Raw genomic sequence first — 18,039 nt, forward strand, 5'->3', positions numbered from 1 at the left:
AATTAATACTTTATAATTCATTGTTAAATCACTAATGAATAAAATCTTAGATGTCACATTATCAAAATAAATACAATACCTGTTGTATATTGGTCACCATCTCTGCTGTGAGTTCATTTCTCAGACGAGCAGCAGCATCAGGGACTTGAACCGGGGGTCCAAAGCGCTGCTCTTGTGTGAGAAGTCTTGGACACCAGGGTCAGCATGTCTAGGCTCCGGGTTAACTCTGATAGCAGTCTTCACATCCCTTACTGCGGGTTCATCTTCATCATGCCACCATTGATTCCAGGATCATTGTTGTCATCGGCAGGACCATGGAAACTGATGGGATGCTCTCAGTGCATATCAGTGTTGTGTTTTGAGAGGTTTGCACCTCTGCAAGTCTTATGGCATTTTCAGACAAAGTCACAATATCTTTGACATTCTTCCTCACAGGTTGATCAGTCAGTGTAGAAAACACCGCAGCTTTCTGCTCAAGGTATCTCTCAACCCTCTGCCGCTAGGAATTTTGCTATCGCTGCGTTGATTTCTTTAGCCCTACTGGAGTCAGCTGGATATTGTTGCCCTGGCTCACCAATGCTTGCCATGTTGCTCCTTTGCATTTAGCCAACTGCTAATTCCTTCATAAGCTAATTGCTGCTACGACGACCTCTCAGCTCTGTTCTCGCTGGAGTGAAATAACTAATCAGCTACGAGACGAAACAACTTTTTTTTTTAAGCAAACTTTATTGCTTTATTGGTATTTTCCCCACATTAATTTATACACCATTGGTTTATTTTTTATAATGAAATATATAAATATATATATATATATATTCCTAGCTATAATATATGATGAATGTATTGTTGGGTTCACAGTGCGTACCGGACCCCGTGCACCGGGGACCCTGTACCGAACGGTTCAATACGAATACACGTTTCACCCCTAGTAAATAGTGAAAATACAGAGTAAGGTACTACAGGACTACTTTACAAATATACTGTTGAAATACAACTCTTTCCTCTTTCTGCCTGCTGGCAAATATACTCATGAACAAGCCATGCCTCAATTATCTCAACTTGAAAATCCATCTTTATTCTGTCTCCTCCCCTTCATCTACGCTGATTGAAGTTGATTTAACAGGTGACGTCAATAAGACATCATAGCTTTCACCTGGATTCACCTGGTCAGTCTGTGTCATGGAAAGAGCAGGTGTTCCTAATGATTTATTCCCTCAGTATACACTGTTGAAAAACAGCTGTTTGAGCCACAAGGTGGCAGCATATTACAATATGTTTCTCTCTTCTCTTTCCACATGCTGGCAAAGTATTAATGACTAAAATGGTATTATTGTACATCGTAGTAAGATGCAAGTTTAAAACACCTTTGAATATTGTAACTATATCATATGAATATATTGAATATATCATGTTATTGTACTGTTGTTTTAATTCATCATACAGTGAAATAGTACAAGCAAATATTGTACAGGAAATATTGCGATCCCCAATCACATGATTCTTTACAAATCAGCAGTTTTTTTCAGATAGATATGGATGATAATTAAAGAAGTACTTTCAGAATGGTCTAATAATTACGCAATAAGGTCCTGGGGGGGTATGGTATATGGCCGATATACCACAGCTAAGGGCTATTCTTATTTACGACGCAAAGCAGAGTGCCTGGATACAGCCCTTAGCCGTAGTATATCGGTCATATACCACAAACCCCAGGGGTGCCTTATTGCGATTATAAACTGGTTACCAACGTAATTAAAGCAGTACACATAAATGTTTTGGTATGCGGTCTGATACAGTATATCACGGCTGTCAGCCAATCAGCATTCAGGGCTCAAACAACCCAGTTTATAAAACAATCATGTCATACTAATGAAGGTTCTCAATAATGTGAAGTTTTAATATAAACTAAACTTGTGGTCCATCTCTGGTTATTCATTAACATTAAAGTAAACCTGCCCTACATCCTGGATATCTAGATCAACTATTTCTGGATCTGGACTAAAGTCAGAGAGCATAATGCTCTATTTGAGATCAGTTAAACTCCCCCTCATGTAGAGCTGCTAGCACTGATGTTCATCAACATGCTCTAATACAAACACTTGTTCTTTAGAATGTTCTTTATTGAATATCCACAATACAGCAAAGCTCTAGCTATTCCTCTATTAATCATCTGCAAAACAACCCATTTCAAATATAACAAGTCTACTTATCATATAGCCTATGATATCAGTATGATTAGCTATTTATCTTTTATGGAACATAATGCATATATGCAGGTGAAACTTGTAATGAATTAACAATAACTTGAAAAGTGATGTAGAAAATCAAATAGACATTACAATGGTTCTCAGGCTACTCAGTGCTGCATTCAGACTTCTTGATGTCTTTCTCAGCGAACTTGGATCCCGCGGTGACTTTACACGAGAACACTTTGTCCTGGTTCCATTCTGACGTGTCAACGGTCAGACAGCTGCTGAGTTGAAACGTCTTGTCGGCTTGCGGCACCGGGCCACTCGTAGCGATGCCGCCGGTGACCGGATTCCCTCCAGCTGTCCAGCTGACATCTGCGTAACCCATGGCCATCTGACTGGCCAGACACACCAGGGTGACTTTGCTGGACTTCAACTCATCGCTGGACGGAGGGAGGATGGTCAAGACAGGCGGAGGGAGGGTAGTGTTTGAATGCTAAATGACGAGACAGAGGCATTGATGCGAGTAACCAGTCTTGTTCAGTACATCACAACACATCCGGGTATCTCAAGCACCCCGGTAAAACACAAGAGTTGCAGTAATGAACATTTACCAACAGATGGCATCACTGTGCCATCTTACACCCATAACATCTTCCCTTTAATAAAATAGGACAGGAGGTGTCAATTCACTAACAAAACAAACCTAGTAACAATTTCCAACATGAACAGTTTAGTATTTTTTTTTTTTTTTTTTTTTTCCAGAACAACAACACATTTTGATATTCTCTTCACTTTTATCTCTGTCAACAATCCCTGATGGGAAACCTACAGATTAAGTCTTTTTGGTGGCTGGGACAGACGCCCGCATCGTGAAAAGACAGGGGGCTTGTCTGCGAGGACTGCGGGTTCCCGCACAGGCGTGTCACCTGAATGTCTAAGGGGAGAATTGATGGGTGAGGGAGCGGCCGACCTGTGATCCCCTGGCTCTTCGCCCAGTGCCTCAGGCCCCATGTGACTTGCTGGGGTTCTGTCTTTTGTCATGCGACCCCTTTGACCATCAGGGTTCTGAGTAGGTGCTGTCTCAGCAATCCGAAGGTCAACCCTGTTACGACGGTACAGTGATCCATTCACTTCGACCAAGTAGGAGCGTGGTGCCACTTTCTGTACACAGGATCCGAGTCTCCAGAGGCCTGTCCGGTCCCCTGGTAGTGGCTTCATTCGCACCGTTTCACCCACCCTGAGCTCAGGTAAGTCTTTTGCTGATTTGTCGTAGATGAACTTGGAGACCTGTCTTCTGTGACGTAGCTTCACCAGCACGTCTGTCACCACACATGGCTCCAGGAGAGTGCTGGCTACTGGCAGAGCTGCTTTTAAGCGCCGTGCCATGAGGCGCTGTGCCGGGCTGCTGTCCATGCCTTCTGTCGGGGTATTGCGCCACTGCAGGATTGCTTTCCAAGCATCTTTGCCCTCTCGCAGAGCCTTTTTGCAGAGGTTCTTTGCGATTTTTACTGCGGACTCTGCCTTCCCATTAGCTTTTGGGTGTCGTGGTGATGAAGTGACGTGCTCGAATTCCCATCCTGCAGCAAATTTTCGGAACTCAACTCCGGAGAATTGGGGTCCATTGTCTGAAATTACCCTATCTGGCTGTCCATAGCGGGCAAACTGAGCCTTGCAGCGTTTGATCGTTGTCTCTGCTGAGAGGTCGGGGAGGAGGTCGATCTCCCAAAAGTCTGAGTAATGATCGACTACCAGCAGAAAGTCTTTGCCACTGTGCTGGAAGAGATCTAGACTTACTATCTGCCAGGGGCGCATCGGTAGCTCGTGGGACATCATCGTCTCTCTCTGTTGCTCAATGGCATATTCATTGCAGATTGTGCATTTACTGACATAGTCTTTAATTTCACTCTGCATTCCTGGCCAATACAGTGTGTCACGTGCTTGTCTGTAACAGGCCTCACCTCCTATGTGACTTGAGTGCACGCGTGCCAACATCTCAGGGCGCAGAGACCGGGGAATAACGACTCTCTGACTCTTGAATATCACTCCGTTTTGAACACTGAGCTCCTCTTTGATTGGCCAATATTCTCTGACGGCTAAAGCAGTTTCTTCCCTGCAGTCGGGCCAGCCCATCAGAATCACAGACCTCAATGCCTGGAGTTGCCCGTCCCTGTCTGTGTGCTGTCTGATTTGTATAAAGCGCTGGTCCGTAACATTAAGGTAGTCAGCCTGGTTGATGTGTTCAACATCCACTTGCTCTGTTTGCAAGCTGCACACTGCGTGTTGTTCATGCATGGAGCGTGTGTGAGTGCCTGATGCAGTAGCCCTGCTGAGCGTGTCACTCACATACATCTCTGGCCCTGGCTTATACACCACCTTGAGGTTGTAGTTTTGTAGGGCCAGTAGCATGCTCTGCAGTCGTTTTGGGGCATTCAGGAGAGGCTTGCTGAATATAGCAATAAGGGGCTTGTGATCGGTCTCTGCGGTAATATTGTCGCGCCCGTACAGGTAGTGGTGGAAGCGTTGGCATGCAAACACAATGCTGAGGCACTCCTTCTCTATCTGGGCATAGTTCTGCTCTGTTGGGGTGAGTGCCCTAGAGGCGAATGCCACAGGCTGGCCCTCCTGCATGAGGCAACAGCCAAGTCCATACTGGCTTGAGTCACTCTGAATCGTGACAGGTTTTGACACATTGTAGTATCGCAGTACAGGTGTCTGGGTGACCAGTTGTTTTATTTCCCTCACCGCTGCGTCATGTTTTGGGAGCCAATGCCAGATGGTGTCCTTGTCCATGAGCCTCCTCAGTGGCTCACACACTTCAGAGAGCCGCGGTAGGAATTTGGCCAGGTAGGTGACGAATCCGACGAAGCGCTGCACTCCCTTCACGTCAGATGGGTGGGGCATTTCCAAGACAGCCTTCACTTTTTCAGGATCCGCCTTCAATCCGGTGGAGGACAAGATGTGCCCATGAAAGCGGACCTCTGGCACTTTAAACTGAAGCTTTTTTATGCTTAGCCTTAGCTTGACCTGTCTGCATCTGACCATCAGGGCCAGCAGCTTGGCGTCATGGTCACATTCTGCCTCCTCATCACTGTCCCCACAGCCCACTACGAGAATGTCATCTGCTATGGGTTCCACGCCACTAAGTCCCATCAACAGCTCATGCTGTTTCCGCTGATACACCTCTGGAGCCACGGAGACACCAAACGGAAGCTTCAACCACCTCTTCCTGCCCCAGGGTGTCCAAAAGGTGGTCATGTAGCTGCTGGGCTCGTCGAGCTTGCACTGCAGAAAGGCATCTCTGGCATCCACGAGCGTGAAGACTCTGGCCTTTGGGAGCTTGTAAAGAACATCCTCCAACGTGGGCATAATGTAATGTGAACGTCGCAGAGCCCGGTTGAGGTGTTTAGGATCAATGCATATCCGTAGCTTGTCTGGTTTCTTGACGATAACCATATTACTTATCCAGTCCGTAGGCTCGGTGACGGATATGATGTGGCCATCTGCTTCGTATTTGTCAAGCTGAGCCTTCGTAGCTGCTTTCATGGCCACTGGTACATTGCGGGGTGCACACTGGACAGGCTGGATTTCTGCGTCCAACTCAAAGTGGACTTCCCCAGGAACTGACTCGACCGGTGCGTTGAAGACATCATGGTACTTGCTTAGGAGTGTCTCCTTGCTCAGGGGCCCAGCCTGGACTTTGTCAATAATGTTAAGATCAGCTGGGATGGTGAAGTTAATAAGTCCAAGGCGCTCGCATGTAGAACCTGACAGTAATGGCTGTTGACTAGCCTCAACTATTTCAAACTCAAGGGTGTATTTCTGGCCACGTAAAACACACTCTGTCACAAACAGGCCTAAAGAGGTCATGAACTGGCCTGAATACAGTTTCAGCTTGGTGCTACTCTGTGTGAGTTTGTCTCTGGGCGCAAGCCTCCTTTTGTCTTTAAGGCTCATAACGTTGCATGTGGCCCCTGAATCTAGCTGGCATTGCTGTGGTTTATTATTAAGTAGCAGAGTGACAAACCACTTTTGTCCTTTTGCCCTCACTGCCCCTATGCACTCGCTAGCATATACATCCTCTGTGCTGTCGTTCCCTTCATCTGTGTTTGTTTCCATGGAGTGCACTTTACCCTCCTTTCTCTTGCTTTTCATGCAGACCCTTGCGAAGTGATTAGCTGTACCACAGGATTTGCATATTTTTCCATAGGCTGGGCAGTGTTCTTTTCCTCGTCCATGAGAAATGCCACAATATCGGCATGTATTGGGGTTGTCTACTGCAGAGTTGGCTGTAGTATTAGCATTAGCTGTGGCAAAGGGGAATTTCTTTACTGGCTGCCTGAATGTAGCATTTACATTGTCCGTATGTTGCCTTTCTAGCTCCATGGACCTCATCCGTATATCAGTAAGCTCTGCTGCACGGCATGTCTCCACTGCCAAGGCCAGCGTCAGGTCACGTTCTCTCAGCAAACGTCTGCGGGTGCCCTCATCCGTTATGCCAAGCACAATCGTATCTCTGATCAGTTCATCTCTTAAAGCACCATAGTCACATGTAGCTGCCTTTTCCCTTAACCTAGTGACAAAGCTGTCAATGGACTCCCCGTCCTCCTGTTTGCAACGACCGAAAACATAACGCTCGTAGATGACGTTCTTTGCTGGCGTAAAGTAATGTTCAAGAGCATCAAGAATAGCTATAGCGTTACCTTGCTGTGCTGCTGTTAGGTTCAGGTTGTGTTTGTATACGTGTCGGCATTCAGTTCCCATTATAGTCCTCAAAGTGGCAGCCACTACCTCATCTTCCTTTTCCAGAAGTCCCGTTGCTAGCGCGTAGTCCTCCCATTCACCTCTAAACGTATCCCAGTTCGTGCTCCAATCCCCGCTGAGCTTCATAACGGCGGGAGGGGGAATGTTCGCTGCCATGTCTAACTGATGCTAACAACACTGAAGCTAACTAGCAAACTCACTCTAGCTTAAGGCCAATTCCGGGCGAAATTTTACACAAATAAGCATTTGTTTGTAAACCAGAGCAGGTGACTCTAATTTGCGGAAAGCATGGTTAGTTATCCGACTCTGACACCATGTTTGAATGCTAAATGACGAGACAGAGGCATTGATGCGAGTAACCAGTCTTGTTCAGTACATCACAACACATCCGGGTATCTCAAGCACCCCGGTAAAACACAAGAGTTGCAGTAATGAACATTTACCAACAGATGGCATCACTGTGCCATCTTACACCCATAACAGGTAGAGTCTGGACCAATGGAATGAGCAGAATAAATATTACGCAAAATCATTTGATAAGTTAGTAGAATGAAACGGGGTTGTGTGATTATACTGTAGAATAAAAAATACACAGTTTTCTCAAAGGCTACAAACAATTAACATTCTGGCCTCATAAATTAAAAGGCACTAAAACCACGTCATTCTATCGTTACATGTTACTCACAAATCTCTGTTTGTACCTGGTCTTAGTTTTAAACTTTCTAAGTAACTCTCCATATGTGACTTTTCAGAGGTGAAGCAGATTTCTGTACAAGTGGATAATGAGTTCAGATCTCTACGTTTAAACATAATCAAGTAGTCAGATGTGCTGAATGAGGGATACAATCAAACATATATCCTATCCTACTACTAGTCACCCAGGAAACAGAGTTACCAACTGTAATGTCCTAGCCTGCAATGTAATGAATCATGTAGCAACATTATTTAACTACCATATACATGGTTTTATCATTATTTAATATAACGTGGGACCAATACCTTAAAGGTTGATACAACTTTATGTTGACTTCACATCCAAATCTACCTCTGAGTAAATAGATGATTATTGTATGAGACATTATAAATGAGTATTGTTGTCAAGTGACAGCAGTAACCTACATGGTCAAATAGTCCATCATGTTTTTTAAGTTTAAATGTGAAATCAACAACTACAGATGTACTGTAGTCTATGAAGATGTCACATGGTGTTCATGACTCTTGATAATCAGTCCACAAAGTAGGTTATTTACACTAAATAAATATGAAAGAAGAATATAATGTTAAATATGTAACTCTATTAACTATTACGTATTACAAAAAACCTTGAATACAAAAATATCAGGTTAAATAAAGGGAACTCACCAGTAACAATGAGCTTGGTTCCTTGTCCGAATACCACAGTGATTCAGTTTGTTTACACAGCCGTACAATAACCTCCTCACTCTCTACTGAGAGGACAGGAACTGAACCATCCCATTCAGACAGAGCTTCACTCTCTCTACTGAGAGGACAGGGACTGAACCATCACATTCAGACAGAGCTTCACTCTCTCTCCTGAGAGGACAGGAACTGAACCATCCCATCCAGACAGAGCCTCACTCTCTCTACTGAGAGGACAGGAACTGAAACATCCCATTCAGACAGAGCTTGACTCTCACTACTGAGAGGACAGGAACTGAAACATCCCATTCAGACAGAGCTTCACACAAGCTACTGAGAGGACAGGAACTGAAACATCCCATTCAGACAGAGCTTCACTCTCACTACTGAGAGGACAGGAACTGAAACATCCCATCCAGACAGAGCTTCACTCTCTCTACTGAGAGGACAGGAACTGAAACATCCCATTCAGACAGAGCTTCACTCTCTCTACTGAGAGGACAGGAACTGAAACATCCCATCCAGACAGAGCTTCACTCTCTCTACTGAGAGGACAGGAACTGAAACATCCCATTAAGACAGAGCTTCACTCTCTCTACTGAGAGGACAGGAACTGAACCATCCCATTAAGACAGAGCTTTACTCTCACTACTGAGAGGACAGGAACTGAAACATCCCATTAAGACAGAGCTTAACTCTCTCTACTGAGAGGACAGGAACTGAAACATCCCATTCAGACAGAGCTTCACTCTCTCTACTGAGAGGACAGGAACTGAAACATCCCATTCAGACAGAGCTTCACTCTCACTACTGAGAGGACAGGGACTGAAACATCCCATCCAGACAGAGCTTCACTCTCACTACTGAGAGGACAGGGACTGAAACATCCCATCCAGACAGAGCTTCACTCTCACTACTGAGAGGACAGTAACTGAAACATCCCATTCAGACAGAGCTTCACTCTCTCTACTGAGAGGACAGGGACTGAAACATCCCATTCAGACAGAGCTTCACTCTCTCTACTAAGAGGACAGGAACTGAAACATCCCATTCAGACAGAGCTTCACTCTCTCTACAAACATCTCAGGCTTTTCTAGAGTTCCTCTCTATGAAGTAACAGTATATAGTAAAGCATCATATTCTGCTGTTTGTGTCTGGTCCTTTTGAATCCATCAGTTAAAGCACTATCCATATGATGCAGCATTGACCTGATGATGATGATGATGATGATGATGATGATGATGATCAGGACTTCCTAGGTTTTGGCCTTTCTAGGGAGTTTTTCCTAGCCACCGTGCTTCTACACCTGCATTGCTTGCTGTTTGGGGTTTTAGTCTGGGTTTCTGTACAGCACTTTGAGATATCAGCTGATGTACGAAGGGCTATATGAATACATTTTGATTGATTTTTGATTTTGATTGATGATGATGATGGTGATGATCACAACAAGAGAGACAAAATCAGTTTCCTTTCAGACAATGTCTTCTTATAATCTTGTTGACATGTAGGTATGGATGGTAGTTCTATATTCAGATCTCCCATTGTGACATGTATATATTGTTATAATAATCACTGATCAACTTCAACTACTGTTTCTTAGAGTTCACCCCACTGCCACGCATGAATCAGAAGTGAGTGTATTTGGGGAGAAGGTGTTTGTCATGGTGTATATCACTGTGATACGTATTCCTTAACAGAGCTGTCCCAGGTCTTACAATAATACACTGTTGAGTTTGCCTCCTCCACATTGTTAATAATCAAACGATAATCTGATTTAGACTGATGATTAGATGTGAATTTAGGAGAGGAGAAACCAGAAACATATTCTACAGAACTCCAACCAGTGTGGTACCACCTTAACACGTACTGAGGGACTCCTCCTAGAACATGTTTATATAACCAGCAATATTATCAACAGTCCCCTGGTTATAGTCCATAGTCCACTATCAAAAATATAAATGTTTTAAATTGGACCAACACAAACCAAATGGGATCATTTTGGTTACACTTAAAACAGCAGTATTTAGTTTCATGTGAGTTATGTTGGTAGGTTTACTGAAATCAGTATGTCATAATATCTATAATAATAACATAATGATAATATTATCTGGACCTGATGGTGGGGTTCTGAACTAACAGTACATCACTAAATGCCTGTTGATGTAATATGTCTCTAATGTAAACCAGGGGACTGACTATCATGGAGGTTATCTGATACATGGAGTCTTCTGTTAGGACTGAACCTTCTGGAATATCACTTTATCATTCATGCTTTGTGACAACTAGGTGTAATTGTTAATGACAACATTCTACTAAATGTGTGAAGGGTTTTGTGTTAAACACAAGCATGGAATGTTCTCCTACTGCAGACACACTGGTTCAGGATGACTTGACATTCAGTTAGTGTCTATATTCAGAACATCTGAAAGCAGAAGTGAGTGTGTTTGGTGAGGAGGTTTTTGTCATGGTGTATATCACTGTGATACGTGCACTTTAACAGACTTGTCCCATGTCTGACAGTAATACACTGCTGAGTCTGTCTCCTCCACATTACTGATTATAAACTGATAATCTTTATCAGACGTGGCTTTAGATGTGAAACGATCAGAGGAGAAACCAGAACCATATTCATCAGGAGAGTCGAGTGCATAGTGATACCTTAACACATACTGAGGAGCTCCTCCTGGAACCTGTTTATACCAGTTTACATAGTTGCTTTCATCTTTGGTAATGTCACAGTGAAAAGTAGCAGTCCCCTTTGTACTGACAGTCAGTACTGAAGGTGTCTGTGTCACTGCTTTCTGGCAACTGACATCTGTGGGAATGAAACACACCATTTATTAAGACAATAAATAATACATGAATGTAAAACTTCATTGGCATTGTTTTTGGATTCAGATTGAACAAACAGTAAATTCCTCACATGTTAGAGCAGTGATGAGAGTGCAGAGTGTCCCCAGCATGTTGTCAGTGTGTGGTGTGAACGGCCCTTACTGTACAGCTGAGAGAGGAGCAGGGTTGGAGTGTGAGGAGAGGAGAGGCTGCAGGACCCACCTATAAGGAGACAGCCAGGGAGGATCAGGGGGAGGGGCCTCTATAGTTAACCAATCACCAAGCCATGGATAACTAGAGGGAGGGGCCTCTGCAATCAACCTACCACCAGCTACTCTCATTGTTGATTGTTATTATTATTTTTCACTGTAATTTTTCTGAATGATCAAAGTAACCAGAATATATGATAGACTAGTATGATCATTGTTCTACATGAGATCCTGTCTTCTTCACTGACTCATATTCTACCTCCATCAATCATATCTGTAGTTTAATATCCTATACTAGTTCTGCACAGGACCAACATAATGATGAGGTATCTAATCTCCTACCTCCATCAAACCATATCTGTAGTTTATTATCCTATACTAGTTCTACACAAGACCAACATAATGATGAGGTACTTAGGATGTCTCCCTATTCCCCTTATAGTGCACTACTGTTGACCAGAACCTAATGGGCCTTTGTCAAAAGTAGTGCACTATAAAGGGAATATAGTGCCATTTGGGAAACATTTTCAGTTTCAGTCCACTCCTCTGGTCACCTGCAAACCCCCCTAACTCCCCCCTCCCCTCACACAGTTCTGAGAGGAGATAAAACAACCCCTTCATTTACATGAAGCTATAAATAAGGAGAGGAGGAGGGGAAGCAGGTGTGTTCTGGGGGAGAAAGGGAGCAACACATCACTGCCTGTAACTCAGTGTCAGATCTAGAACACGACCCTGGTGAGTGACTCTGATAACTAGAGATAGTAGACATGAAACCACCAGCTGGTCTTTGGGTGGGACTGAAACCAGTGGTCTATAGACAGCTGTTCCTGTTGTAAAGTACATGTAGATCTTTCCTCAGTCATTATTGGTGGTCCTACGTCTGGTGTACTTTGACCAAACTGCAGAGTCTATTCTGATCACTGAGGCAGGATGGTGTGAATCCTAACTTCTAATTAAGGTGAATCTTTACTTAGTCATGCATTGATACCAATGATGATAATGGGAGACTAAGTGAAAATGTGACTGAACTGCTAGTTAGGATTCTCCCCAATGTGAACAAGACCAGACTTAGAGTGAGGGTACCAACGAGGACAGATGTGAAGAACAAGATGAGGACACACAGAGAGAAAATGGAGCAGGACAAGGGTTCATGAGGACCAGAGGAAGGAGGGTCCCTAAACCTTAGTTAGACTGATTTAGTCTCAACGACATCACTACACTCCCCTCTGAACCAGACCAACACAGAACTGAGGAGAGATTTGTACTGACAACACAGATATTGTACACTAACTTTCAATAACGTCATCATTTGTGATTGATTTGAAACTGCGTGATGGATTTATTCTGGAAATTATTACAATGAAATACAACTATAATGAAATACAACTGTTTGAGCCACAAGGTGGAAGCATATTATAATATTTAATATCTTCTCTTTCCCCCTGCTGGCAAAGATGTACGGAGAGAAAAGAGTCATGAGTCAAATGTTAACGTACTGGACTAAAGTCAGAGAGCAGAATGCTCTATTTGAGATCAGTTAAACTCCCCCTCATGTAGAGCTGCTAACACTGATGTTCATCAACATGCTCTAATACAAACACTTGTTCTTTAGAATGTTCTTTATTGAATATCCACAATACAGCAAAGCTCTAACTATTCCTCTATTAATCATCTGCAAAACAACCCATTTCAAATATAACAAGTCTACTTATCATATAGCCTATGATATCAGTATGATTAGCTATTTATCTTTTATGGAACATAATGTAAATATGCAGGTTAAACATTTTGATGCGTTAACAATAACTTGAAAAGTGATGTAGAATATGAAATGGACATTACAATGGATCTCAGGCTATTCAGTGCTGCATTCAGACTTCTTGATGTCTTTCTCAGCGAACTTGGATCCCACGGTGACTTTACACGAGAACACTTTGTCCTGGTTCCATTCTGACGTGTCAACGGTCAGACAGCTGCTGAGCTGGAACGTCTTGTCGGCTTGCGGCACCGGGCCACTCGTAGCGATGTCGCCGGTGACCGGATTCCCTCCAGCTGTCCAGCTGACATCTGCGTAGCCCATGGCCATCTGACTGGCCAGACACACCAGGGTGACTTTGCTGGACTTCAACTCATCGCTGGACGGAGGGAGGATGGTCAAGACAGGCGGAGGGAGGGTAGAGTCTGGACCAATGGAATGAGCAGAATAAATATTACGCAAAATCATTTGATAAGTTAGTAGAATGAAACGGGGTTGTGTGATTATACTGTAGAATAAAAAATACGTTTTCTCAAAGACTACAAACAATTAACATGTTGGGCTCTTAAATTAAATGGCACTAAAACCACGTAATTCTATCGTTACATGTTACTCACAAATCTCTGTTTGTACCTGGTCTTAGTTTTAAACTTTCTAAGTAACTCTCCATATGTGACTTTTCAGAGGTGAAGCAGATTTCTGTACAAGTGGATAATGAGTTCAGATCTCTACGTTTAAACATAATCAAGTAGTCAGATGTGCTGAATGAGGGATACAATCAAACATATATCCTACTACTAGTCGCCCAGGAAACAGAGTTACCAACTGTAATGTCCTAGCCTGCAATGTAATGAATCATGTAGCAACATTATGTGTAACTACCATATAAATGGTTTTATCATTATTTAATATAACGTGGGACCAATACCTTAAAGGTTGATACAACTTTATGTTGACTTCACATCCAAATCTACCTCTGAGTAAATAGATGATTATTGTATGAGACATTATAAATGAGTATTGTTGTCAAGTGACAGCAGTAACCTACATGGTCAAATAGTCCATCATGTTTTTTAAGTTTAAATGTGAAATCAACAACTACAGATATACTGTAGGTTATGAAGATGTCACATGGTGTTCATGACTCTTGATAATCAGTCCACAAAGTAGGTTATTTACATTAAATAAATATGAAAGAAGAATATAATGTTAAATATGTAACTCTATTAACTATTACGTATTACAAAAAGCCTTGAATACAAAAATATAAGGTTAAATAAAGGGAACTCACCAGTGACAATGAGCTTGGTTCCTTGTCCGAATACCACAGTGATTCAGTTTGTTTACACAGCCGTACAATAACCTCCTAACTCTCTACTGAGAGGACAGGAACTGAACCATCCCATTCAGACAGAGCCTCACTCTCTCTACTGAGAGGACAGGAACTGAAACGTCCCATTCAGACAGAGCTTCACTCTCTCTACTGAGAGGACAGGAACTGAAACATCCCATTCAGACAGAGCCTCACTCTCTCTACTGGGAGGACAGTAACTGAAACATCCCATTCAGACAGAGCTTCACTCTCTCTACTGAGAGGACAGGAACTGAAACATCCCATTCAGACAGAGCTTCACTCTCTCTACTGAGAGGACAGGAACTGAAACATCCCATTCAGACAGAGCTTCACTCTCTCTACAGAGAGGACAGAAACTGAAACATCCCATTCAGACTGAGCTTCACTCTCTCTACTGAGAGAACAGGAACTGAAACATCCCATTCAGACAGAGCTTCACACTCTCTACTGAGAGGACAGGAACTGGAACATCCCATTCATACAGAGCTTCACTCTCTCTACTGAGAGGACAGAAACTGAAACATCCCATTCAGACTGAGCTTCACTCTCTCTACTGAGAGGACAGTAACTGAAACATCCCATTTAGACAGAGCTTCACTCTCTCTACTGAGAGGACAGTAACTGAAACATCCCATTCAGACAGAGCTTCACTCTCTCTATAGAGAGGACAGGAACTGAAACATCCCATTCAGACAGAGCTTCACTCTCTCTACTGAGAGGACAGAAACTGAAACATCCCATTCAGACTGAGCTTCACTCTCTCTACTGAGAGGACAGTAACTGAAACATCCCATTCAGACAGAGCTTCACTCTCTCTACTGAGAGGACAGGAACTGAAACATCCCATTCAGACAGAGCTTCACTCTCTCTACTGAGAGGACAGGAACTGAAACATCCCATTAAGACAGAGCTTCACTCTCACTACTGAGAGGACAGTAACTGAAACATCCCATTCAGACAGAGCTTCACACAAGCTACTGAGAGGACAGGAACTGAAACATCCCAATCAGACAGAGCTTCACTCTCACTACTGAGAGGACAGGAACTGAAACATCCCATTCAGACAGAGCTTCACTCTCTCTACTGAGAGGACAGTAACTGAAACATCCCATTCAGACAGAGCTTCTCTCTCTACTGAGAGGACAGGAACTGAAACATCCCATTCAGACAGAGCTTCACTCTCACTACAAACATCTCAGGCTTTTCTAGAGTTCCTCTCTATGAAGTAACAGTATATAGTAAAGCATCATATTCTACTGTTTGTGTCTGGTCCTTTTGAATCCATCAGTTAGAGCACTATCCATATGATGCAGGATTGACCTGATGATGATGATGATTGTGATGATGATGGTGATGATCACAACAAGAGAGACAACATCAGTTTCTTTTCAGACAATGTCTTCTTATAATCTTTTTGACATGTAGTAATGGATGGTTCCTCCATTCCCAGATCCCCCATTGTGTCTTGTATATATTGTTATAATAATCACTGATCAACTGCTATTTCTTAGAGTTCACCCCTCTGCCACGCATGAAGTAGAAGTGAGTGTATTTGGTGAGGAGGTTTTGTCATGGTGTATATGACTGTGATAGGAGAGTCATTTTGAGTCTGACAGTAATACGCTGATGAGTCTGCCTCCTCCACATTGTTAATAATCAAAAAATAATCTGATTTAGACTGATGATTAGATGTGAATTTAGGAGAGGAGAAACCAGAACCATATTCTACAGAACTCCAACCAGTGTGGTACCATTGTAAAACATACTGAGGGACTCCTCCTGGAACCTGTTAATACCAACCAGTAATATTATCAACAGTCCCCAGGTTACAGTCCATAATGGTGGTCTATATTATCAACAGTCCCCAGGTTACAGTCCAGAGTGGCCGTCTCTATTATCAACAGTCCCCAGGTTACAGTCCATAGTGGCCATCTCTATTATCAACAGTCCCCAGGTTACAGTCCATAGTGGCCATCTCTATTCTCAACAGTCCCCAGGGTACAGTCCAGAGTGGCCGTCTCTCCTTTCCTCACTGTCACAACAGGAGGCTTCTGTGTTACCACAGTCACACCACTGACACCTGGGAAATAAGATGACATTAAGTAAATAGAAACATACAGACTCATTATTAATAAACCAGGAAGTAAAACCTCCAGGAAGTCAGACTCCTTACATGTTAGAGCAGTGATGAGAGTGCAGAGTGTCCCCAGCATGTTGTCAGTGTGTGGTGTGAACGGCCCTTACTGTCCAGCTGAGAGATGAGCAGGGTTGGAGTGTGAGGAGAGGAGAGGCTGCAGGACCCACCTATAAGGAGACAGACAGGGAGGACCAAAGGGAGGGGCCTCCACAGTTAACCAATCACCAAGCCAGGGAGGACCAGAGGGAGGGGCCTCTACAGTTAACCAATCACCAAGCCAGGAAGGACCAGAAAGAAGGGGCCTCTACAGTTAACCAATCACTATCTACTCTCAAACGAACTGTATCTGGGTCTTCACAAGACCAACAGACAGATTTCTAAATAATAACTGGATGTATTCTATATTTTCATAACTGTGACACACATTTCAATTAGAGTCACTATTAAACTATTTAAAAAAAATGGAAATATTTCAGAGAAGACTATTTCATAAACATATTGGATTTGTTTTGTTGCATTGTAAAGATCAGTATTCTGTTTCTTCTCATTTATGTTAGTTAATTTATATCAGCATGTCATAATATAGATAATAACATTATAATAATATAATCTAGACCTGATGGTGGGGTTCTGAACTAACAGTACATCACTAAATGCCTGTTGATGTAATATGTCTCTACTGTAAACCAGGGGACTGACTATCATGGAGGTTATCTGATACATGGAGTCTTCTGTTAGGACTGAACCTTCTGGAATATCACTTTATCATTCATGCTTTGTGACAACTAGGTGTAATTGTTAATGACAACATTCTACTAAATGTGTGAAGGGTTTTGTGTTAAACACAAGCATGGAATGTTCTCCTCCTGCAGACACACTGGTTCAGGATGACTTGACATTCAGTTAGTGTCTATATTCTATCTAATAATATTGAGTTGAATCTTACAAGGTCATAGTTTAATGCTGAAAGACTAAGTGAAGGTCAGACCTATACAGTAGATTGTTACGGTGAGTGAATGAGGACCCAAAAGCGAACTAACTTAAACAGAGCTTCTTTAATAACCAAACTTAGGTAGGCTCAGATAGACCGGCAGATTCCGACAGGACAGGACAAGGTTACAGCAAACATGACGATAGTCTGGCTCAGGCATGAAACACAAACAAACAAGAATCCGACAAGGACAGGAGCAGAAACAGAGAGAGATATAGGGACCTAATCAGAGGGAAACAGGGAACAGGTGGGGAACGGGTAGTTAGAGGAGACAAGGGACAGCTGGGGGAAAGCGGGGGAGAAAAGGTAACATAACAACGACCAGCAGAGGGAGACAGGGTGAAGGGAAAGGACAGAGACAAGACACAACATGACAGTACCCCCCCACTCACCGAGCGCCTCCTGGCGCACTCGAGGAGGAAACCTG

The 18,039-nt window shown here is 43.1% G+C and overlaps 1 protein-coding gene across 6 annotated transcripts in view; it reads right to left on the reverse strand.

Moving 5' to 3' along the window:
- Positions 1-2,105: 2,105 nt before the first annotated feature.
- Positions 2,106-18,039, reverse strand: part of LOC110487482 (Ig lambda chain C region) — a 28,173-nt gene continuing 12,239 nt past the window's right edge. The window contains exons 1-4 of one of the 6 annotated variants that reach the window (XM_036941909.1): positions 16,658-16,815; positions 10,820-11,148; positions 8,316-8,349; positions 2,106-2,678 (exon numbers count right to left, since the gene is read on the reverse strand). In XM_036941909.1, the coding sequence (XP_036797804.1) occupies positions 2,353-2,678; positions 8,316-8,349; positions 10,820-11,148; positions 16,658-16,697 (729 nt within the window). In that variant the 5' untranslated portion in view covers positions 16,698-16,815 and the 3' untranslated portion in view covers positions 2,106-2,352. Of the gene's footprint in view, positions 2,679-8,315; positions 8,350-10,819; positions 11,149-11,256; positions 11,398-12,978; positions 13,556-14,421; positions 14,542-16,428; positions 16,565-16,657; positions 17,010-18,039 lie in introns of those variants that run through there. The other 5 variants (XM_036941910.1, XM_036941908.1, XR_005035646.1 and 2 more) reach the window with 5 other exon arrangements.

Source organism: Oncorhynchus mykiss, chromosome 13 (assembly GCF_013265735.2).
Source record: "Oncorhynchus mykiss isolate Arlee chromosome 13, USDA_OmykA_1.1, whole genome shotgun sequence".
Taxonomy (NCBI): Eukaryota; Metazoa; Chordata; class Actinopteri; order Salmoniformes; family Salmonidae; genus Oncorhynchus; species Oncorhynchus mykiss.